Source organism: Oreochromis niloticus, linkage group LG15 (assembly GCF_001858045.2).
Source record: "Oreochromis niloticus isolate F11D_XX linkage group LG15, O_niloticus_UMD_NMBU, whole genome shotgun sequence".
In the NCBI taxonomy this organism is placed as follows: domain Eukaryota; kingdom Metazoa; phylum Chordata; class Actinopteri; order Cichliformes; family Cichlidae; genus Oreochromis; species Oreochromis niloticus.
This window is the reverse complement of record NC_031980.2, coordinates 15752032-15777077: the sequence shown is the minus strand read 5'-3', so window position 1 is coordinate 15777077 and position 25046 is coordinate 15752032. Positions and strand designations below refer to the sequence as shown.

The following is a 25046-nucleotide window of genomic DNA, read 5'->3' as shown; positions in this document are numbered from 1 at the left end:
GAAGATGAGAAATTAGGAGCAATTACACTAAGAAAGATGGGGAGCGGGGGTGAGTATGGGGAAGGCTCGAAGAGCAAAGAAAACGAAAAAGACTTAAGAGAGGGAGTGGGTATTTCAGATAATTTCCCATGTAGGGGATATTAGCAAGCTTGTGGCTGCATTTATTTCAGAAATGTTGAAGTGCCTTGCCGTACATTTAAAATTCAAAGCTACAAAAGCACTTAGAAGAGTTATAAATATCCACCAATCAGCTGAAAACTTAAAACTACTGATAAGAGAAGAAAATAACAGTGATTATCTCATTATAGTGCAAGGTTACGCTAGGATATATTGGATCCTGGCATCCATGCAGATGTTAATTTGTCACTTGCCACCCCCTGCACAATAGCAGCGACCTCCCCAGCAATGCAAAAACTGCTCAAGAACAGCTCAAGGAACCCAGCAAAGAGACCAGGATGTTCAACCAGAATTCCAAATGCACATATTTAAGCTGGATTGAGTATCTGTTGGATTACCCTGATCATAAATGCTTAACTGTGAAACGACAGAATTCAAATGATCTGCTGCCAGCGTCTTGGTTCCCCTCCCCCCATCCATGTCCTTACAGACCACACAAGGTGGGACCTTGGCAAAATTAAGCAGGTGGTTTTTTAAATGTTGTGCCTGATTAGTGCATTTTCCCTATTCTCTTAGTTGTTTTCCCTATGACAATGGGCTAATTTTGTTATCCAACAAAGCCTCCTTTCTCTTCATTGAACTAATTGTTATCTTGAGACGGCCACTGACAAGGCGATGGCAGTGGCGGTGGAAGAGCGAGCTTCAAAACAGCATAAATAAGCAGAGAAAGCAAGAGAGAAATTGGATGAGGTGGTTCAAATTTAAATATTATTCATCTGGAGAAAGAAATGTGCAAACACACTGGAAGATGATGGTTCTTCATTTCTGGCAAACACCACTCAGGAGTCAGATTAATTCAAAATGTAAACATGACTGTTTTTAGCGGCGCTGAATTCTCCTACAGTTCACAAACATGATTCATGGAGGTCCTGGTGGATCTTTAATACTTCTGTAAATGTTCACCTAGCTGCCTTTCATTTCCAGGCACAACCTCTAGCATCCATTTTCTTCCATTTATCCAATTCTAACTTGTTTTCATTTTATTTTGAAACTTCTTTTCTATCATGCAGCTTTTTTTCAATAAAGGTGTGTCCATATTCGTGTTATAGTAATTTCATGCTGTATTATCAGGATAATTATGAACAGTGTGAGTACAGTGGTTTGGAAAACATACCTTCTTTGTCTGCATGTATGTTGGTTTCTCACATACAATTTCCTGGTTTTGCAGTCAAATCTTCTCATATCCTGTGTGGGCATTATGACATCACTGGATTTTAAGGCAAAGAGGGGAAACAGCAGCACAGGGACTTGTGTCTGCAGACAGAGGGTCAAGTATTATTGTGTAAAACCATAAGACCCTGCAGGGAAAATTCACAACTTATGATAATGGAACATATGAATATGACTAGCTTGACTGGACACTTTATGTGACACCGTGTAAATTATGAATACAAACAGAATGCAATAATCTAAAAATTGTTTACAGACAATATTTATTTGATAACAGTACAGATAACAGAGCCAGTACGTGAACATATCAAATCTTGAGTTACTGTCTTTATACAATTGGTTGAATGTATTATACAGTATCTGTTAATCTTCAGGATAAATGGTGCCTACACAGATGTAAAGCTGGCTTTTCCGCTGTCCTACAAACCCAACCTAACCATGACCATAACCACAACATTCCCCTGACCCTGAACAAAAAACCAACCACCTAATTTGTAGGTGAACCTTCATCGGGGGGGGATTGACAATCACACACAATAGAGAGATGCACACTCCGAGTAAACTCCTAAAATCCCAAATTCGTGCAAGTTTGGGATTGCCCTGGAATACCACAGGTGCGATATTAAATGAGCACACCTACTATCTGAACTGTTGCAGTATAATGATTCCCATATTCCAAACACGGTCTCTCTCTCCCTCTCTCTCTCCCTCCCTCTCTCTCTCTCTCACTCCACTGTGCGGCGGTTTGATGGGTCGGTCGGTGAAGCTGCTTCTTGGCTCCGGAGCTCCGAGAGAGAGATAAGCCGGCTGCAGAGGTAAGGGACGGGAAGAAGGGGGAGAGGCTGGAGCAGAAGGAATACCAGTGGCGGTATTATTAGAGTGGTGAAAGATGCATAAAAGAAAACTGAAATGTTGTTGCGTGCGCTTTTAACGCTCCTACTGGTAAAGCCTCTGTTATTTGTCATTGCAGCGGTGTTCTCAGTTTGCTGTGCTTGAGGTATTGCTTGGATGTTGTTGGAGTAATTAATATTTCGGAGGGTGACACGAAGGATGCAGTTTTCCCCACCTGCGATTAAAGAGACCTCAGGTGATCAGTCGGGGGACACTTGAAGTGCACAAGTGCATGTTTGAAATCAATTTGCGCGTTTTCGTCCTCTGTGCATCTGTTTGGATTCGCACGGAAATTTGGGAGGAAGATAGTGAGAGAGGTGTGGTGTGTGTGTGTATGTGTGTAGGGTAAAGTACGCGCGTAAAAATGCGTGCTGCTGGCTATTGCGGGCTGTGTCGTGTGTTTCACTGAGAGTGACTGTAAATTAGGCTGCAGACTGCTGGATGTGTGTTTGCGGGGGGTGAAGCGGTTCTGAGAGGATAGAGAGACCACAGAAAGAGGTCGGAGTGAGACCGAGAGAGAGATCTATGTCACTGTTGGTATGCAGACATGCACGACCATCATCCATCAAACTTAAGCTCTCCACACATTAAGACAGAAGACGATTTGAGCCCGGTTCTGGCTATTAAGCAGTGATACTGATGTTTATATTAATGTTGCATAATTACATGTTATCTTGATTTAGTTATCTGTGGACCGTCAGAGCTTTGTTTACCTGTTTGACTTTATGGTCAAATGTGGATGCACAAGTTTTGACGTCACCATCATGTAAAAAAAATTTTGGGTTGTAGAAGAAAATCAAAGATCTTTAAAGGTTGAGGATGAACTGAAAAAGATAAACAAGTACCAGCTTTGGCCTTATCGGCCAGCACCAGTGGCTTATATCAGTAAAACGCTTGTGACTGATTTGTCGCAGCCTCACAAAGCATATAAGTTTTTATATTGTGACCAGGTAATCACTCCTACATTGTTCTAAAAATAAATTCCCAAGTGATAGAAGATTTTGGAGGAGGCTCTGGCCTTTCTTTGTGGGGTTTGCATGTCTCCCGAAGCCTCCAAGATCTTTCTGCCTACAGTCCAGTGACGGGTTAAATGGTGATTCTAAAGTTGGTCCTAGCTGTGGATTTGGGGCTTAATAGTCTAGCCTAGCCTTGTTGTAGGCTGCTGAACTCTTATCAAGCAGGCTCCAGCACTTATATGACCCCCAGTTAGGTTAGCAGTTAAGAAACTGCTGCTCAATGTTGCTGAGACCTTGAAACCAACTTTTAATAAACTGCATGGGCAGGTGCTCGATTTCATACAGCTATGGGAATGGAGCTGAAAACACCTGAATTCAGAGATTAAGAGGTGTGGCACAATACTTTATTAGATTCATTTCAATGAACGCTACACTGTAATTTCACTGTTAAAGGTCATTCCGTCTCAAATCACTGTGGGCTCTCTGCTTGCCTATCTCCAATTTGGCTAAAAATCTTATGTCCAAAGTTTGTTGCTTTTTATATCAAATACTTTTTTTTTTTTAATATTACCTGCTCTTTTTCACACTTTGAAAATCTGAGACAACACTTGAACATGAATATCTAACAAAAAAAAGTGGAAAAAAAGAACGAGTGAGCAGAAAATGTTCTAAAAAATGTGAAGATTTGTGTTGGAATGACCCGGTTGGTAGCTGGATTTACAGTAATTAAGAATACTGTCCTTTAAGCTTTATGACATCGTATTGTCAGTAGTGTGGATGAGATTTTACGGTCATATTAGTGCTACTACAGTAATATAAAGAGGAACACTATTAGAGCATAAACAGTTTATTACCCTAAAATTACCTGTGGGTGTCCTCCTCTGTGTACTCTGAATTCAGTTTCCTGTTATGCTTAAACTGTGTTTGCAGCTTGGTATTCAGTTCTTGCCTCACAAGGTTACAGTATTCCTGACCTGCTCAAAATTGTATCAACCACCCAAGGTGAAGACTGGCGAATTTCTATGGCAGTCTCACTCATTGCTGTCTAAACCTCAACACAGTTTCTTCTACACAAACCCTGGTAACTAGATCACACGTGAAAAAACAATCAAGGATTTGAACTTGAATTTACATGATCACACAAGAAAAAGATACAGTACTGTACCATAAATATACAGAAGCTGTTAATATGTTTCTTACCTTAAACAAGATGTGAATGAACCATTACTGTGTGACATATGCTGTTAAATGCAGTCTGCCTGATAAACCACACACACAACTCCACACATTTGACTCTTTATAAGGTTGACTGGCTTCTAAACTGGTGGTGTCCCTTATATTTGTAGCCAGGCTTTTGTGTAAAATAGCCAGACATCCTCATGCAGCCCTCCCTGGGGTGGTTTTCGATGGAAGGTGAAGCAAACGCTGGGTGTGCGTTGCACTGTGGAGGGTCCAGAGGGAAAAGGATAGCGCAGACTTTCGACACAGCAAGAGATCTCACTCACCGCATCCACTTCCTGTCATCGCAGCGTGTTTTAAAGGAAAGGGGGGTGGTTAAATAAATGTTCACCTCTAAATGTAATCAGAATAATTTAGAGTATTAATCTGCGACAAGTATAAAAATAAATGTCATGCGTTTCTTTCAGTCATTTAATTTCCTGAAACCTGGGGCCTATTTTTATTTTATTTTATTTTTTTCTTCTTCAATGACTTCAAATTACATCACAACACTTTCGCTGTTGTTATTCCTTTGTAGTGCAAAAGAGCAGCGAGCACAAATGTTTTGACTGATGCCTTCCTCAGTGTTCATTTTCTTGCAATCGAGTATCATTTCTGTGGCAGCGCTTGATTTGTTCCAATTATGTAGAGCTGAACGCTGAGCTGGTGAAGACATCAGCTGAAAAAAATTCAAGCGTGCTTGTTAGTCTTTTGCATTTAAGAAGAACAAAAATAAAGCTTAAGTGAAGTTTAAAAGACTGTGCTTTACTCTGTGTGCCAAGCAGTTGGTTTAATTGTACGTAGCTAACACGAGCGCCGAACAAACAAAGGACTCTACACCTACAGGCTCTCGCGAAGACATCGCAGCACATCGATTGAAGCCTCGTAAACGCCACAGGAAGGAGTTTCCTGGGCTGGCGGTTCTGAAGCAGTTTGAGGGCTTAACATAGGAAGATTTTAATTCTTCTGTAAAAACATGTTGTTTGCGTTTCATAAAATGAGGCGTGTGCGGTCCCTTTATATCTTCTTCATCCTCACGTTCATCTAATTTTGGATAAATAGATTAGGCATTACATCAGAGGCTTTCAAGGTGACCAAAGCTGACTCTGGAAGTTCTTTAAAGCAATTAGGCCAACTAAAGCGTCTCTATCAACAGGGGTGAGGCTCCCCTGTGAACCATTAATTAAATAACTGTGTGATAGAGGATGATCTCATGTGAATGTTCAACCTGAACATTTCATTTCTTTGCAAAATCCAGAGTTAGAGCGAATGTTGGAGGTATTGATCCCAGCCTATGCGACTTTACGACATTCCAGGAGCAAGATGGAAAGAAAATGGGAGTTTAAACTTGAGCAGTTCAGAGAAATAAACCAGGCATCACTTCTAAGCATTAACTGCTGGTTTGGAGTAGCAGTTAAAGCAGACGGTGTCCCTGTAATGAAGACAGTAGGCTGAAAGCCACTGATTCAGATTCTTTCCTGCCTTTTCCTTTTCCTGGAAACATGGACACTTTGTACAGTATGTCCTCTCACACATTCAGACACACACAAACAGCTGGTTGATGAAAGTATTGACTTAAAAAGGACATTAAATTCACTTCAGATGACACAAAACTGCCATTTACTCTTAACCCAGTCAAAACCACTTTCTTAACTTTAGTTTGATTCTTATTATTTAATTATTTAGCTTACTAGCACGAAAGCAGATGTGCTACCACTATGTGTCTGTGCAAACGGCTTCATGAGTAATACAGGAACTAAATATAATACAGAATCTAGGTGTTCCTGTTTTTGAGCTAAGCTGAGCTACACTAGACTCTGGCTGAAGCTTCGTAGTTTCCATACAGATATGAGAGTGGTATTGATCTTGTCTTCAGATCCGTGGATGTTTCCCAACATGCCAAACCCAATCATCCTACAACCAGCCACGCTCAGGTCTGCTCTCATTTTGCTTCCTTTCTCTTTTCACTCTTTGGGCATGAAGCAGAAATTGCTTTGTGGCAGTTCTTTAACTTCTAATTTTGCTTCAGAATACGAGATTATGCGCGATTGAAATAGCATATCAACACATAATGCTCACGATGATGATATTGCGGATGCAGGCACCCACACTGACTCTGTGTCAGATACCTTTATTCTTTCACCTGACAACATTTTTACACGGTTAATATTTACAAATTGATTAAATTAGATAAATTCAATTTTTTCTCCTACAACAGGGGTGTCAAACATGAGGCTCGGGACTAGAATTGGCCCGGCAATGACTCTGACTCCAGTCTGAGCCTGTGGACAGTTTTGGAAAATGTGACTTAACTTTTGGTAAATGGCCTGTATTTATATAGCGCTTTACTAGTCCCTAAGGACCCCAAAGCGCTTTACACATCCAGTCATCCACACACTGGTGATGGCAAGCTACGTTGTAGCCACAGCCACCCTGGGGCGCACTGACAAAGGCGAGGCTGCCTGACACTGGGCCCTCTGACCACTACCAGTAGGCAACAGGTGAAGTGTCTTGCCCAACGACACAGCGACCGAGACTGTCTAAGCCGGGGCTCGAACCGGCAACCTTCTGATTACAGGGCAAACGCCCAACTCTTGAGCCACGATCGTCCTGTATTTTGAAGTTTTGCTAGTTTTCCTCTGCCCATTCATACTGCACCAAAGTAAATAAGCAATAGATAAACATTTAAATGACTAAAAACACTGTTTCTTACAGTGAATTCCCACTTAAAGAAAAAAGAACTTTAACTCAGGTTTTAGTTTTGATCTCCTTCTCACCATTCATGCTAGCTTTTGGGAACTACACATGTGAACTACATTTCCCATGTACACATGGTTTACAAAGCACAGGTGGACACTATTAAAAACTCTTTGCCAACATTTGGCCAGTTCTAGGAAGACATTTTGCTTTGTTAACCTGCATCAGGACTTCATTCACGTTTCAGTTCTTTATATTTAGTGGTGAGTGTGATGGTCTTTTTTTCAAGATTTTACTGAGAGGAAACACAAAGTGGAAAATACCACTGTTCTCTGAGCAGATTTATCTTCCAGTCATACACCTAAAGTCTATAATTTCTTCTACAAATATTTTCTCAGATAAATGTTTCCAGGAAACCTCCGTCTCACTGAGATTATGTGCAAACTCTTCTGGTTTGCATTGCAAAAGAAATGAATAAATTAAATTGAAATGAAATAATGGAATGTGTTTCCATTATCATGAGTGCACATTTGGCAGTTTCCAGGTTTATTGTTGTAAGGATTCAGTTATCTGCAACACAAGGACGAGCTCGCTATCGTAACATTTCCTATAGAGTGCGCAGATTAGATTAGATTTGCATTTTCATTGCGCGGTTTGCAACCAGACTCATTTAATCGAGTGCAGAATTGTTTAGATTTCCAGGCCTGCGTAACGTTATTTTGCACATTTACTGTGTTGCAGCCAGCAAAGAGACTAGCTGTCTGCAGATGAATCAGTCAGAAGCTATTATTTCTTTTATAATGGACTAAATGGAAAGGCATCTGGTCCCAGTTACGTTTGGGATAAAATCTTCTGGCACTGATGAGCACAGAGGAAAAGAGGATGCATAGATGGAGCCCTCATATAGAAACCAGGGTTTCAAGTGTGTTTCATTTCTCTTTCCAGCTGTTTGCCCCCTATCCTCCTTTGAACCTTCTCCTTCTTGCACCTAATCTCAGCTCAAGTGTCACACAACAATATTTTGACAGCTGTCAGAAGAGCACAGACAGGCCTGAGTAATGGGATGTCACAAGTGTGTGTGTGTGGAGTCATATATATTGCATGTATTGTGCATGATTTGGTGATCGGTTGTTCTGTAGTAAATTAAAGGGCAATTTTATGGGTTTTAAAATCAACCTTTAACCTGCTGCAGTTTGTTTCTGTACTTTGTGAGTGGTTTATTGGAATAATGTGCAATCATTTTTGCAACAGTCTCCATGTCCTCCTTTGCTACACCCATGAATCTTATCTGTGCTCTTCCTCTTTTACTCCTGCCTGGCAACTCCATCTTCAGCATCCTCCGCATAGTTTCCACGCTGCTCGACCTGAGTCGTCCCTCTGATATACTCATTTCTAATCCCGTCCATTTTGGTCACTTGTAACACAATTCATCTTCAACTCTGTCACCTCCAGCACGGTCTCCTGTCTTTGTGTCGGTACTGCTGTCTCCAAACTATACATCATAGCAGGCCTTGCTACCATCTTGTAAACCTTCCCTTTCACTCTTGCTGCTATCCTTCTGCTTCTCTGAATGGAAATGAACGTGCAAATTAGGTTTCAAAATGAGATATTCATCTGACTGGTTTTCATCATTTGAATTAATTCATGCACATGATGTCTAATTTTAACTGAAGAAACACATTTTTATTCCCCTTGTAAAACAAGACATCACATCCTTTATGGGAAAGAAGCAAGTGACGCTCTTATATGCTAGAAAATATGATGTCCCACAAACTGAAATGATTGACTGGAAGAATCAAGCAAAAACAGAACGTATTTTATTCTCCTTTAACTTCAGTCTCATGTGACAGGGGTCTGGGGGGAATAGCGGAGAAGCGATAACAGAGAAAAGTAGGAGAATTGATGACGCCTCCATTGCATCCATCCTGTGGCTGCTGACAGAAAACCAGAAAATAGAGAGACATGGGAGACTGGAGCCCAATGCTGAGTTCTATGGTCCAATTTATCACTTTGTTTCTCTTTCTCTTTCTTTCCCTAGACTCTGGAGACAGCACAGTTGGACATAAAGAAGAGAAGACAAAGAAGAGAGGATAATTTAACACACGGGGAAGGCGACTGTAAGGGAGAGATGGCTGAGGCACCGCAGCAGCAGCAGCAACAGCAGGAGGAAGGAGGGGAGAAGGAAGAGGAGCAGCAGCAGCAGTCGAGCCCCGTGGAGAAGACCGAACCTGACGAAGGGGCCGAGGAACCGAAGGAGATCGCCCAGACGACCCCGTCTCGACCTCTGCTCTCCATGAGGTCCATGAGCAGCGTGGACCCAGATGATGACACGCCCAACATGATTGTTTACAGAAAGGTAAGTGCAAGCATAATCTCCAGCATCTTTTTGCTGACTTACAATAACGAGTTTGTGGTTTTGGTAGACAAATTTGAACCGGTTGCTGCTGGTGGTGCTGCAGACTTGAGAGAGTAGGACGGGGAATGCTTTTTAAGCGCTTCAGTGCAAAATGATTTATTGGCTTTGCTATTAGTCAAACTCGAAAGTAAGTTTGAATAACAAATAAAGCGAACATTCAGATGATCTGTGAGGGTTTTGGAGCAAATTTTATTAGTTTCAGGTGATTCTGAGATTTCTACGAAAGGCTGGAATCAGTGAGGCCAGTTCGTAAACTAGTTTCATTCTTTTTACATGTATTACATGTAAGCATCTTTTACATTTATTTTAACTGGAGGAAGCCAGAGTGTCAGCAAAAACTCCAACAGGACAAAATGACTTTCTTTTTGATGTCTGTGTCATCAGAGATGGAGATTTACTGTATAGGTGGTATAATTATAGGTATGATTATAACCCAGAGCTTTAGAGGTTTATTATTCATCTACAGTAGCCTAGTTACTTTATGCCACACAGAGCTGATTAAAAGACAAATGAATGTATTTCAAAGGCAGTCTTGCTTTCTCTTCTAAATGAATATGAGCTGTGACCGCATTACTTACCAGCAGGCAGCTGGTGCACACATTTAACTAATTATCATGGATAATTAGGATGCTACATACTAAAATTGAAGTTAATTCCTATTGGCTGGTGATGCAGCAATTTCCTCTTGGAGCTGCTGGAGTCATATGTATTTGAAGAGCTGCTGCCCTGATGTATGACACTAGAAATGAAGGCTCTTGCTGCAAACTGAGATGGAGAGCTTTTGGACAGGTGGCGAAAAAAGTGAGAGATTGTTTTTCATAAACAAGCTTGCAGTATGTTTCTTTTGATCAGAAAAGACACACATCAAATTTATGGAGAGGATAGTTTCGGAAATAGCAGAACATCTTTGTGAGAAATGGGGTTTTAGAAGAAGAGTGAAGTGAGAGACTACATAAGGCGTCAGCTGAGCCACCACTGCAAGTTGACAACTGCATTAACTACCATAGATAAATAAAGAATAGTGGAAAAAAACACTAACTCCTAAATGCTGGTCCAGAAGGACTAGCTGTCTAGAAGCAGTTTCACACCACAAATGAAACTGTCCATGATAAATTAATGCCAAAATGTTGTACATAAAATATAAGGGAGGAGGCTCGGTTGCCATGTTTTGTAAGTTTCCACCCCGTTTAAAGGCGTGTTTTGTGGCTGACCCTGACATTTGACTTCATTGTGAAAGGGAATTAGAATATACTGTTTCTCCGGAAGAAATCAATGCACTATGTCGCTTCATGTCACCCCAACCTGAATTAAAGACAAGGGGGAAGGAGATGAATTTACTCTGAGGGCAATCTTGCCTCCTGTGCTAAATGAACGTGTCAGTATTGTTTACCAGCAGGCAGCTAGTGCACATTTTTACTTATTTATCGTGACCACGGAAGTGTGGCTCTATAGGGATGAGGAGATGAAAAAGATGAGAAGAGAGTGATGGAAAATGATCTCTACTAGCCATAGTGTGTCTGTAATGCAAGAATTATGGGGTGAAATTGGCTGAAATAATTTCTCTCTGTCAGTAAGCACTAAATTCTGCGATCAGAGATGTGAAGGATATTTAATGCAGGCTGAGAACTTGTTTAAATGCTGAGTGGGCATTATCAAATTACTTTGCATTCTATTCAGTCTTGATGAAGCCTGGAAATGAACCACAGTGACAGCACTTGCACTTGACAATATAAAGAAGCAGCACTTGAAGATAAAAACTTAGTAGTGGCAAACACTATTTTTGCTTTTTGTTTGGACAGATAACCTTTTCTGGTTAAATTAATCTAACAAGTGCTCAAATGACTCAAATCAAGAGCTAACTTCATATCTAGAGTGTATTCTACTTATTTATTTTTATTCAAGTTTGAATAAAAAGGTGCAGGATCAACACACCATGTTAAGATCTAAGAAACAAAGTCACTGTAATCTATCACGAAAGGGTTATAAAGCCATTTCTAAGGTTAGGGGACTTGGAACAGTGGCAAACCTTACCAGGAATGGCTGGCCTACATCGACAACTCATCCAGAAACAACATCTACTGCAGACCTCATTTGCCTCAGTTAAGGTCAGATTTCATGATTCAACAATAAGAAAAAGACCAGGCAAAAATGGCATCCAAGAGTTCCAAGGTGAAAACTACTGCTCATCCAAAAGAACACAAAGATCTCACATTTGCCAAGAAATATCTCGATATACCCCCAAGACTTTTGTTGTTGAACTTTTTGGAAGGTTTGAGTCCCGCGGTAGGTGGCATAAAAACATTTCATAAAAAACATTATCATCGGTCAAACGTGGTGGTGGTGGTGTGATGTTTCAGCAAAGCAGTCCCAGTTGCCTTACTTGATGGAACCATGAATTCTGCTCTCTACCAAAAGATCTTGAAGGACAGTACCTGACCATCAGTTCATGTCCTGCACATTTTAGTTTTACAGCAAGATCATGACCTGAAACACACAAGCAAGTCAACCTCCGAATGGCAAAAAACAAGCAACTAAAGAAACAAACAACCAATAAAACCCAAATGAAAAAAACAAGACGGGTTTGGAGCGATCTAGGCGAAGTCTGGACTCAAATCAGTTTGAGGTGCTTTGGCATGACCTCAAAAATGAATGTTATGCTTGAAAACCCTCAGACATGGTTAAATTAAAAAAGTGGGACAAAATTCCTCCAGAGCCATGCAGAATCGTTCCCAGTAATTGCAAATGTTTGATTGCAGTTCTTGCTGACAAGGGTGGCACAACCAGTTATTACGTTTAGAGAGCAAATACTTTTAGACAAAGGATCAAGTAGGTTTGGATTTGTTTAATCTGAAACATTCAACAAAAGCAAAACAAATACACCAAAAAAGAGCTTAAGAAGGAAGGAAATACTTTTTCACAGCACTGTACATGCAGACAAATATAAACATGCAGATGACTGCACAATATGTTCATATGCACATGCGCTTAAAAGGCAAAAGGCAAACAAAATAAGCACAACTTTCAACTAAACTTACCATTTCCTACAAATAAGTCAAAATACAGCTCATGGTAGTCATTGTGCAAATATATTCTTTGTATACATGTATTTAAATGATCTAATATTTATTGTTCATGTGCAATGACAATAAAGGGCTATTCTATTCTATTCTATTCACTAGTCATACTTTTGTTTCTTTTGTATTCTAACAAAAAGTTGACTTTAAAATTGAGATTTCTCTTGTGTTCAGTTGACCAATCTCTTATGGCTAATATTTTAATATAATTCTTTTAACAGAATTTATACAAGTGTTAAATTGACCAAATCAACCAATCCCACAAATATTCTCTTTTTTGTACGTTTTGTAACTTTGTTTTATCTCATAGTTCAGCACAATAACCGAGATAAGACAAGATTAAAGAATAATGCAAGAATTTAAACTGGCAGAGTATATCTTAAAATAGATTTTCAAGAAGGTTTATGATTATCACACTAGGAAATTCAATTTCCTAAAATAAGCCATCTTGTTTTACCTATGTGTTAAAGGCATTTATGTCAAATAAATTTAAAAGGTTTCAGTTTCATCATTAGCCGACCCCAGCAATGTGTGTCCACCACCAGAAAAGAAAACAGTGGTATCATCAGCAGAAAGTCCATAGCTGGATATTGTTGTTGATGCTACAGTTGGGTAGGTCTGAGTTCTTGCTGTAGGCTATTTAAGAAGAATGGTTTATTGATTTATGATTTATCCAAGATGCTAAGAATGTTGGGTTTGAATATCTGTATGAAGGGTCTATGGATGATTTGATGCAGGAGGATATCTACAGTATAGATTTTGTCCCCATTTGGATGAATGCAACTGAAGACACGTGTGTCTTAATATCCTGAAACTGGATAATGAGATTGCATTGTCTGATACAATGTTACTCACTCTGAGTGTCTTATTGTTATATAATAATTATATAATAAAGTATTTACTGGTGATGTTGATGAAGGATCTATAATTGGAGATTTCCTGCTGAGAAAAATAATTTTAGTGAGATGAACCTCTGTGTATCGATCAATCTGTGTATTGATTATGTATTTTGACTCATCTGACTTACACATTCACCCTCTGTTCTCAGCTGCTTTTTCATTGGATCATTTCTGTGCGGTGTTGCAGGATTTTAAGTGTATTTGAACCTCTTTTTTTTTAAACAATTCTTCTCATCTTTCCATGATGACAAGAAAAACAATGAGACAGAAAAATCTGAATGTTGATAAGTGGTAGGACTGATGAACTCATGGTAGACTATTTCAGTATCTGTAGTCCATCTGGCTTTGGAAATGTCATTTATCTAAAGATGCTGGAGGTGGAGCTGGAATCGCAGGACTCCAATTGCCAGTAAATGAATAAATAAACGAGTTCCTGATGCAGGATAGAGACGAGAGTTTACAGATAGAAAAAGAAGCTGTGCGGAGAGATTGAAAAACAAGGAAGAAGAAAATAACAGATGGTATAAGAGTGCAAAAATAGTTTGATAGCAAAGAAAAACAGTAGGCAAAGCATAAGGAGAAGATGAAAGAAAGATTACAAAAAAATATGAATCTGTAGCGTTAAAATGTATCTGAGCAGCAGCCTTACACATGTTAGTTGAGGATAAGAGCACCTGTCATCTAATATAATTTCTCTGTCCAGCAAAGAAGTCGTAGTATCACCAAGATATATTTTAAAACCATAATATCCTCAGATAAATTTGAAGTATCTGTTTTGCTTCATCCAGTGTGAAATAGTGAGAAAAACAAAACTTTCAGTGAAGCAAGTTACAAAAAAGCTTTTTGTGGAAAGAAAAAAAAAAGACAGACGGGAGAGATTTTTATTTATCGAAAACATTCCTTCAGTTTTTCAGATTCAGTTCAAAAATTCCTCAACAAATAGTGAGACAGTTGTTGAAGGATGGCAATTAAACAAAATGACACAGGCACTCGGCAGCCTTGCTTTTATGAATATCATAACCAGCTGACAACCAGCTGAGTTGAATCCTCTATTGCAAAGAGACAGATTGCAGATGGGTCACAGATAAGTTGGCACAGACTGACTGCAACTGAAATTTATTGGCAGGCTGTCTGTGTTTATGAATTATATGGTAGTTATGTACAGACCTTCACCAATCGGATCAAATTCAATGCAACCCCCAATACGTAGAGAGGCGGTCGTTCTATTTTTACTGTAGTATTAGAAGGATTACAGAACAACTAGGCCACCCGGCAGGTGTGCTTTCTAATGACAAATAGATCAATTGTGTACAGTAGTTAAGTAAATTCAGCATTTTTTAATAGTTCTAATGAGGAATGTCATGACAAAATTATATTTTTCATCATCGTGTTTTTAAAGACGATGTTTGGCATCTATTCAGAGTGCTGGTTGTGACTTTGTGGTGTCGGTGTCTTCACTGGCTCAGTTGAAACTGCTATGAAGAAGATGAAACAGACTAATGCACTTCCAACCAGCTACATGGGCTGCATTGCATTTATATGCAGCCCATGCAGAGTTATATTTATTTAAGCATTGTCTGACAGTATGTTTGCACTAAGTACCGCAGCAATGTTGTAAACCTGCTCAACATTTGGCAATAAAACCCTTTCTGATTCTGATTACACAAAAGGTTGCTTTGTGATGAAATATGTATTCCCAGGACTGCATTCCCATTAGTCTTTTTGGATGAGTCACCAATCATGATGCATGCAAATTGTGCTTCAAATTCACCTCTTCTGAAGCTCTGAGACCCAAACTATCAAACCACTTCAAATTAATGGTGAATTAAGGTGAATTAAGTTTCTCCTTTTTTTTTGTCTTATAGATAATTAACTTCCAATTTTATACCCCGACTTTTTCCTGCAAAACAATTTTAGTGCTTGGAGAGTTAAATGCGGGTAGAACATGAGAGCTGATACTGGGTCAGTGTTTGAAGAGTAATTAGGATGAGAAGTGATGCCTCTCACCCACAGGGACCCATTCATCTGCTAGAAAGATGGTGTATGACTTTATTCCATGTCTTCTTCCTTTTTACCCCTCCCCTCACTTTCTTATTCTATCATCTTAATGTCTGCTGTTCTAATTGATTCCTAATCACTTTAATTAATTCCCCTCTCTATTTATATTTAATGCTTTTATTCTATTTGGTTTAAAAACATAAATCTATGCGTATAATATATGTTTGTCTAAGACACTGAACATTACTCCCCCTCTCCCAACTAGATTATTTTTCGTTGTCAGCATCCAATGCACACACTTGCAGGTACAGATACATACACACACACACACACACACACACACACACACACACACACACACACACACACACACAGAAGGTGATATTAAGGTGAGGAGATTCAATGCTGTTGACAAGAGTGGAGGGTGTTGACTCACCTTTTCACCAGCATGAATTCAAACCTGTCAGCCAGCATCTGCTCAGAAACACTCTGTGTGTGTGTGTGTGTGATAAGAAAAGATGGTGGGAAGTGGGATACAGAGCATTTGTGCATGCTGCAGTTTGGGTGTGTCCTTGTGTGTTTGTAGAGCTGTTATTTTAGCGTAACGCACCTCCCCCCACCCCCCACCCTCCACGATTCTTTAATTTCCAGTCTGACATTAGCAGCTGTTGAAGTGCAGACCTGTTTACTTAACAGGCTGTTTATACAGATGCATTTTCCCCGTATTCCTCTGGGCCGCTGGAACGTGCTTTAAAAGAGAGCTCGGAGGTTGAAAAGCCACCATGAAGCTACTGTTTGAAGAGGTGCATTGATTCAAAAACCATGTTTTTTTTTTAAATGATGGGCCATTTGTGTATCTGTATGTAATCCTACTGAGAAACACACTGTAATAACACTCTTAATATTCACCAGGTTCCTAGCATTAAGGCATGAGTTAGGTTCCATCCACTCTTTCAATTAAAATTTTTTGTTTAAATTTTACAGATTTTTTTCTGCATATGCAAATAGAAATTAAATGTAATCTTTTAACAAAAATCAGGTTTCGTCATTTTTTTTAATGTACAGCCATCCTATGACGAAGTCTTCATTTTTGAGTCTCTCAACTGTTTTCAGCTCTTGCCACAGAACTCAGTCAGAGGCCAAAACATCTCATGATTTCAATGATGCAGACACTACTTTGGGAAATTGCATCACCCGTCTCCTCCCAGGGCCTCCCCTCAAAAGCTAGATATTTCAGCGACTACCTAAAGCTCTATTTGGAGCACCCTCCTCCTGACAAACCTCATGTCTTTGACCTTATAATGTGCTTTAAAGCAGTTCTTGTCAGCTGAGAGATTAGAGGAATCAATATCAGTAGTGAACCATATATCGTAACCACAAAGATGATAAATCCCCATGTGTTAATGTAAACCCTTTCTCCATATGCATCATCAGCTCTCTTAATGGAGAAAATATTGAACACAACCAATGAACTGTCAACAATGACTTACTGTAAGAGGAGCAATAAATACCAGAACAATTGCTCCATTTAAGATCGCCTGCATCCTATGGCAACTTAAAAGTATAGTCGGTTGGTTTTTAAAAAAAAAAATTAATTTAAAAGAAAAACAATATTATAGACATAAATGCATATTGATTACTGTAAAATTATGTCTTCCAACAAGTGATGCATTCTTATAAACTAAGAATTGAGATATGTAAAATGTGGATGCTGCGATGTTGCCCTGCCAACTTAAATACTGTAGCTAAGATCGCTGTTCTGTCTAATTGTGTTTTATATATGTGGCTAGAAACCAGCCACATATGTACTACAACAAAGGTTGAGGAGAAGAGAACTCCTCTGCACCTTCATACCCAAGATATGAAGGATCATACCTATGTTTTATCACCTGACGAGGTGTTTTTAAAAACACGTAGGAAGGACACAACAAGGCAGCCATTTGGATAAAACATCATCCTCTTCCTCCACACAAGCCTTACTTCCTAAACTGAAGTCGGGGCTCTATCTCATGAAAACTTGCATAAGCGTACTTATTGTTAGGAGATTAGACATGCAACCCTCCCGTCTCCGGACAACTCGCAATGAGGAGGCTAAATAACAACAACAGCAGCTGGTTATAAGCTAACAATATGCTAATGTTGGGCTCAAGTGTTTATTAAAAAACCCAAAATCACACTTTCCCATTGATAAACAGTTTGATTCCATTCTCACATTGTATAAGAGTTTATTCGCCAAGTGTCCGAATCGAAAAATGTTAGATACACTTCAAAGAAAGTTTCAGTAACGGAGGCTAACAGAGGCTAACAGTGGCTAACAGAGACGGACAGCAAAAACGGCAGCGTTTACTGACATGAAGGTTTAGGATAACCTTAACAACTCACCTCAGTATCGCTGTCATTGGTCAGAAATGTGTTTCACTGACTTATTGTCTCGTATCAAACTTCTTTCACAAAGTTTTCTAGCTTTCTTCAGGGTAAATAGACATGGACACACATTGACAGCAGACTGACAGCCTACACTCACAACAGATGAACCCAGAATAGGGAGTTTTTTGTCCTACAGTGGCTACCATAGGTAGAATTACACACTTGAATTGTTAGAGGTAAGAAGACGGAATTCAGTTATCTGCAGTCTGCAATATACTGACATCTAGTGGTGAGATATGACACACTGTAACTTTAATACATTTTCTCTTGCAGAAGAAATCATTTAAAAAGAAATCTTTATAAATAAAGATTTAAGATTAAATGTTAGTTTTTGAAAATAACATATTTTATGCAGACATTGGGCATCAAACTACTGTCAGCTAAGATTCATTAGACCTTTATTGCTTTACCACTAGCCCAGTGCTGGTCCTTATTCTTGAACCACTTCAGCATGATGTCCATGTGCCACAAAGCTGGCACTTACTGCTCGCTGTTTAGAAATGGCTGAGTTCAGGGCCTATGGGAGAGGCTGCCACAAAACATTTGCTGCCATGTGGATGAAACATAAGCAATAGCAGCAATAAGTGGCTGTTTGAAAAGTTAACCCAATCCTCCGGTGTGTAACGTTCAGATCTCAAGCCTTTCACAGCAGAGCTGCCCCCCCACACCACCTAATTTTAAAAAAAGGAGTATTTTTGTTGTTTAGTTGGGTGAATGTACAGCCCCAGCAGGATGTTGTGCTCATTGTGTTGTTGTTTTGATGTGCCAAACGCCCTGACGAAGGGTTCAGAGCACATCAAAGAAGCGCCAAGAAGAAAATAAAATGTTAATATGCAAATTTTCAGGTATATGCTTACTTTTTCTTTAATGTGAGCACCCTCATCCATTTGAGTCTACAGTGCAGCTTTTAAACTAATAAACAAGTTGAAGGTTTTTAGAGGCAAAATCTTGTTGTTTTTTTCCCTCCTCCACGTGTATGGGGTTCTTCTGAGCAGAGGAATCCTCTCACGGTGCAGGCAAATCACAATAACAGTTTAAATAGATTAAGTGATTTATTAAAATTCCTATAAACAACATCCCAATTTAATTGCATGCATTTTTTTCAAGTGTCCATGCCGCAATAAAAACAATTCAGTGTGATTTAACGTTACTATTTAGAAGTTAATAACTATATTGTCTGTTTATAGTGTGAAACGCAGAGTGCGCAAGGTGATGACTTATTTTATGCCTTTGAGCCTTTGAGCCCCTTTATGAACCATAAAATTCCAGTCATGCCTAGTCACCGCTGTCCAGCGCATATTTATTAGGCAATTTCACATGGCAAAGATATTCGCTGGTGAGCAAGAGTATGAATCATAGCTCACTGAATCTGTGCACAGCTCTCTGTTGAACTCCAATGGCATCACGGTATCCAAGCAGATACTGCGGATCAACATTCTCACGTTCAATCATTTTTAGATTTTCAGTCTGACTTTCTCAGTTTTTATTTATCTTGCTCAGACATTTAGCATTGTATTGAATGGTTTGGATGTTATTAATGGGACAAGCACACAAATATAATTTCTTGTTATGACATGAAAATTTAGAAGTAAAGAAGAGTATTGCAGGCATAACATGTGTAAATGTAAAGACTTCAAATGTTGTTGTTCTCATTTAAGCCTTTTTCTGTAAGAAATGCAACTGTGTGTGTGGTGTTATGTGTTCATGCATGCCTGCTTGTAGGTTTGTGTGCTCCCGTTTGTCACTTAGCAAATGACTAAGCGCGTCTAATCACAGCGCAGCCGCCCGCAGATATCTGAGGAGAGTTCATCATAACAGAGCAGGTAGAGAACAGCAGGCTAATCAAATCAAGGTGGCAGGGAGAGGCTAATTGGGAGAGTTTAAATTGCAAATTTTAAGATGACAAGGTGATCACTCGTCACTTTTTTAATTTTCCATTTTTGCTTGTTGCCACAGTCCTGCGAACTTGGAGCATTTCACTCACTTGGAGGGCAGTGAAACTATCTGAAAAATACAACACGGACATATATCATCGGATATTATGTTTACACATCCAGGCACAAAGCACCATAACAGTAACTGTAGGAAGTCTGAGGTTAGGCCATAAGAAATAAACAACAACCTGGAAAATACTAAAATATTTCGGGACTGAGGAGAAAGGTTGGTTTGTTAGTGACCCCATTCACCCTGACTTCACCCTGACTTCAACTTGAAAAGAGAACCCTCAAACTTCAGATATGACATGCAACACACAATCATCATCAGCAAACACACTACTGTTCGTCTACTGCACATGCTAACGTAGTACTCCAAGTTGTCTTTTTGTTTGTATATATATTTTGAACACCTCATTGTACTTCTTTTATTGTCCTTAAAATAGTTCTTTATGATTGTTTCTACTGTTTTTTTTAAAAAAATAATCCTTCATTCTATTGATTCTGTTTGGCATCTGTGGACAAAGAAACAATTTAATTGTACTGGGAAACACGAATCTTTACGGTGCATATGGGAGTTAACTTTGAAACTTGAAACCATCACTTTTTTCCTGTTTGAATCATTTCATGAGCTGGTATCTAATGCTTTTCTGTCCCTTAACTGAACACTTCTTAACACTTCAAGCCGTGCAGCGATTGAGTGCTGATTGGCTGATGAATGGGCTGAAACAGGGAAGGGAGAAATGTGGAGCCAAATATCAAAGACCAGAAAGTACCGTATCAAAAGCACAGACAGTGGCTGCCATGGACACTGAAGTTTCACTTCAGCTCTTTCTATGTTATACCTTTGTTGTTCTCCACGGCTGGCTGATGGACCCACAATATAAGAAAAAGAGCGTCCCCAGACTGCTTTTGTACCATGTGTTGAACATTCCCACCCTATGGCAACAGATGCTCTTTGCAGGTAGACAGGCAGAGATGAAGCTTCCCCTGGCCTGTAAACAGACTGCCCATGCACTGACACCACTGAACTATAATTTTCCCATTACATGGCACATGGCAAGATAAGGGAATGTTTATACTGAGGCGACTAACTGGCTAATAAGACATAGATAACACTAAAAACTCATAGGAAAAGGTACAAAGGCAAGAAGTAAAAATGGGGGGGAAAAAGTAAAAATGGGAAAAAAATTATGAAAAAAATCCCAAATCATGAGACTCATGTATTTGGGGTCATTTACAGAACACTAATGGACTAAGGCCCAAGAGAACGGCCGACAACTCCCCCGCAACCTCCAGTCGCTACTGAAAAATATGTATTGCCTGACAGCTTTTCAGGTAGCTGCTGGAGAATCTGTTGAATCGCAGGAACTGCAACACAAAACCTTTAATTGCTAGAGGATTGCCACGGTTGCCTGCAGCTTGCATGGAAGATGCCGACTTGTCTGCAAACAGCCACCATTTAGTATCGCTGCTGTACTGGAAGTTGAAAGAAAATGCAATCTAAACTGGAAACGGCAACAAAAATCAAAAAGCTCGTCTTCAAAGTAAAAGTTGTGCCAACGCTAAAACAAGCACATCTCAAAAGGCACAACTTTTTCTTTCCAGGCCAATACTCATTGTTTCCTGTTTGCGTCAGTTTCACTACCACTTGGCACCTAGTTTGCAGACAATTTCTATGTGTCTTCTATGAAAACTACCAGTGACCTCAGCAATCTGCCTACAACCAAAGCAATCAAAAATTTGGTGCTGCACCCTAACACAACTTTAATTAACGTGAAATTAGTTCCATTGCCTGCAGCCCCTCACGACGATGGTTAGCGCAGGGGGCAACTACCAGCCTCTAGGCTTGTGTGACCAGGACAGTAGCCATAAATTTTACAGCAAACATCCAGCAATCACTTGCAACACGTCGAGTAATACACATTTTTCACCTTTATCTGATGATTGTTGACAGGTCTTTAAACCTGTGTGACTGAGGGCCACACATAAGAAATTTACATAAGATTCGGTAAGGTGATGCCTTGAAAAAGGAAAAGGGAACAGTGCTGAACTTATAATGTTGTTATTGACTTGACCTGTGACCAAATCACTCACCTTTCCCTTCATTAGCTGAAGCTAGATGCTATATTTGAAAATGGTGGGCTTTGTTCTGTTATGGTTTCTCTTGGATGGATATGTCAGAAGTGCTATCCTGCCGAGTTTTGTTGTTGTGACATTCTGCACGCACTCTTAAGTTTTTGCACCTTCTTTTATGCATTTTTCATTTTTTCATTTTGTGATTTTAGTTTCCCTATTATTCCTTTCTTATTTACTGTATAGCTTTTACTTCCAGCATTTTTTAACTTTTTACTCTTTTAATTTGAATTGCATTGTTTTGGTTTTTCTGAAGCATGTTGTCACCCTTGTTTTTGAAGGGGCAAACTGCTTTATGGAGTGAAGCCTTCAAGCTAGTTCTCAAGCTGCACTGCGTCATACACACTAACATGCCTCATTCTCCTCACTTCACGTACCAAACACACTCTCCCAATTTGGCAGTCTATTTACGCTGCAAAGTTTTCCATCTCTCCCTCTGACATGTCAGTCCTGCTGCTCCCCTGCATGACTGCATGCTGTTCCACCACACCAGCGTCCACCTGTAGTCTCGGGTGGGATAATTACTCATTATTCCCCTCTTTTATATTTATGGGCAGTGATGAACTCAGAGCCTAGACACCAAACTCTAATAAATCAGTCTGACTGAAATAAATACCGCAACATGACAACGTTGTATAGTGCGGCACTGTTGCTGATATAATTGTTTTGCAAGGTTTTGTTGATGTATGACACAAACTAGATCTGTTAAGTTAAAAGAAAAGTTGAACACAGGGGGAAACATACTCTGGAAGAAAATGTCAAGCGCTTTTTTCCTTGTTTTAGAAATTAATGTCTTTACTTGTGACAGGAGGGTTTGTTTTTTGTTTTGTTTTGTTTTTACAAGGGGATAAAGTGATCCCCGTTCTTTTCTTCTTGGTAATTATCAAAAGTAAAAGATAAGGGGAACTCGGGACAGCAGGTCTGGCCAGTATTAGTGATAGAATCTGGTTCTGACAGTGAAAAAGTGGCAGCAGTCCTTCAGGGAGCATTCCCTGTGCCGGCAGAAATAATAACATCCTGATTCCCCACTGAGTTCCTGTTTCTCTCACTTCTAATCCAGATTAATCCTCCTCAGTGCACTTAACTCCTGCACTGATTCAGTTTTCTTATTCTGTTATTTCTGGCATCAGGAGTGATTTTTCAGCCGTGTGCATCTTTTACCACATCTAAGACAGAACATGAGAGGTTTTGTTTATTTTTAGTCATAGTCTAAAATATATGACAGTTAATTCTTTGTTTGCCTGTGATTAAAGAGATTGAAGAGTAAAACACTGACTGAGCATTGGATTATTTTTAATTTCCACACAGTTTCACGAGACCTGCCGTGTGCCCGTGTATGTTCAAACATGAAAGCATCAGAGCCGGGGAAGAAACGGAGTCAACTTTACAAGCAGATGCCCTTGAATGAGTCTGATCTGGACTAGTCTAAACTCCTTGTAAGGCCATTCACTTGTTTACTCCTGTCTGGCAGAAAAGAGGCAGTTGGTTTTGTGAGTCTATTGAGGCATCAGTGTATTTGTCATGCTCTGGTTGTGTTGGACAGCAGGTGTCAGATGAACCCACTTGGCCTTGCTTCTTGTCAGCGTTTCCGATTTTCACTGGTTCATATGAATGTAAAGTGACTGCGACCAAATCTCTAGGTGCATATGTGAATATGTAAGCGTGTGTGTGTGTGTTGTGGTGGTTTTGACTTCAGATCAGTGAGTTTCCTGGCTGTTTTAAAGAGACAGATACAGATTATGTGGCAGTATGTAAACCATGTTTTAAACCACCCAGTGTAATCTATCAAAGTACATGAACTGAGGTGTAACATTAACGCAGAATTAACACACACTGACTGATTTGTAAGTCAGTAAAACATTTACCTAATATTTCTATCCTCTGTATTAATATTTATTTGACAGCTCTAAAAACATAACTCATCATTAAAGATGAACCCAGTAGACCAGAAGCTGTCTGTGATATGTCAGTTCGTCCTGTATCACATGTTCATTTGGATGTGTTTGAAGCCAAACGACACAAAATCACCTACCATAGCTTCATTTATCAGTGAATTCATTCTGTCATTATTTATTTACTTCATCAGTATTTTGTGTTATGCTAATCTGCTATCTGTATTTGTATTGAAAATGTGCATGAGGTTAGATGACTCCTCACTGCAGACAAATCTATTTATGTGTAGAGATAAAGTAACCTGAACCTGAATTTGCCAGAGTAATATTTTTCCTGCTCCCACCATTCAAAGATATGTGGAACTTCTAAACACACTGTGTTGTATATAAAGTGTGTTTTTCGTGAGGGCCATACATTTTTGGACAATGACATACTGTTATTGGTGTAGTGTAGTTTTACTTTTGTACACAATCAGACTGGATTTTAAATCAAACCATCAATACATGATTGAAGTGCAGACTTTCATCTTTAATTCAGGAGGTGTAACAAAAATATTGCAATAACTGTTTCGGAATTACAGACATTTCTAACGCAGTCCCTCATTTTCAAAGGCTTAAAATTGGACAATTGACATGCAGTTTCACAGCCAGCTGAGGCCTGTTCTCTTATCATCCTATGACAAATTCAACACAAAAAAGATCTGGAGCTGTTGAACTTGCATTTAGTTGTTGTTCACTGAAACTCAAATGTGAGGTCCAAATGACATGTTGCTGCAAGTGAAGGAGGCTATCGTTCAAACTAATAACAATAATGAGAATAATAATAAAAAATAAACTTTTCAGAGAGATGGCAAAAACTTTAGAAGAGGCCAAATCAATAATATAGGATGAATATACAAAGAAGAATGAATGCACTCGCCAGCTCAGCAACACCAAAAGGCCTGAAATATTATATAAGACAACTATAGGGAATGATCACATAATTATTTTGGGGAGGTAGGTGTATCACTCTCAAAGTCTACAATCAAGAGTTGTCTTCATGAATGTCAATACAGAGGGTTTATAGCAAGGTGCAAACTACTGAGTACACTCAAGCAAAGGGGGGAAGATTATGTTCAGGTAGAAAACATCTCAAACGAATGTGAAAAAAAATCTGAATGA

At 39.3% G+C, this 25046-nt stretch overlaps 1 protein-coding gene across 2 annotated transcripts in view; it reads left to right on the top strand.

Annotated features, from left to right (window-relative positions):
- The first annotated feature begins 2009 nt into the window (after positions 1-2009).
- The window catches only part of rgs6 (regulator of G protein signaling 6), a 101112-nt gene continuing 78075 nt past the window's right edge, over positions 2010-25046 (top strand). The window contains exons 1-2 of one of the 2 annotated variants that reach the window (XM_005475034.3): positions 2010-2162; positions 9148-9465. In XM_005475034.3, the coding sequence (XP_005475091.1) occupies positions 9238-9465 (228 nt within the window). In that variant the 5' untranslated portion in view covers positions 2010-2162; positions 9148-9237. Of the gene's footprint in view, positions 2163-7252; positions 7373-9147; positions 9466-25046 lie in introns of those variants that run through there. The other variant, XM_005475033.4, reaches the window with a different exon arrangement.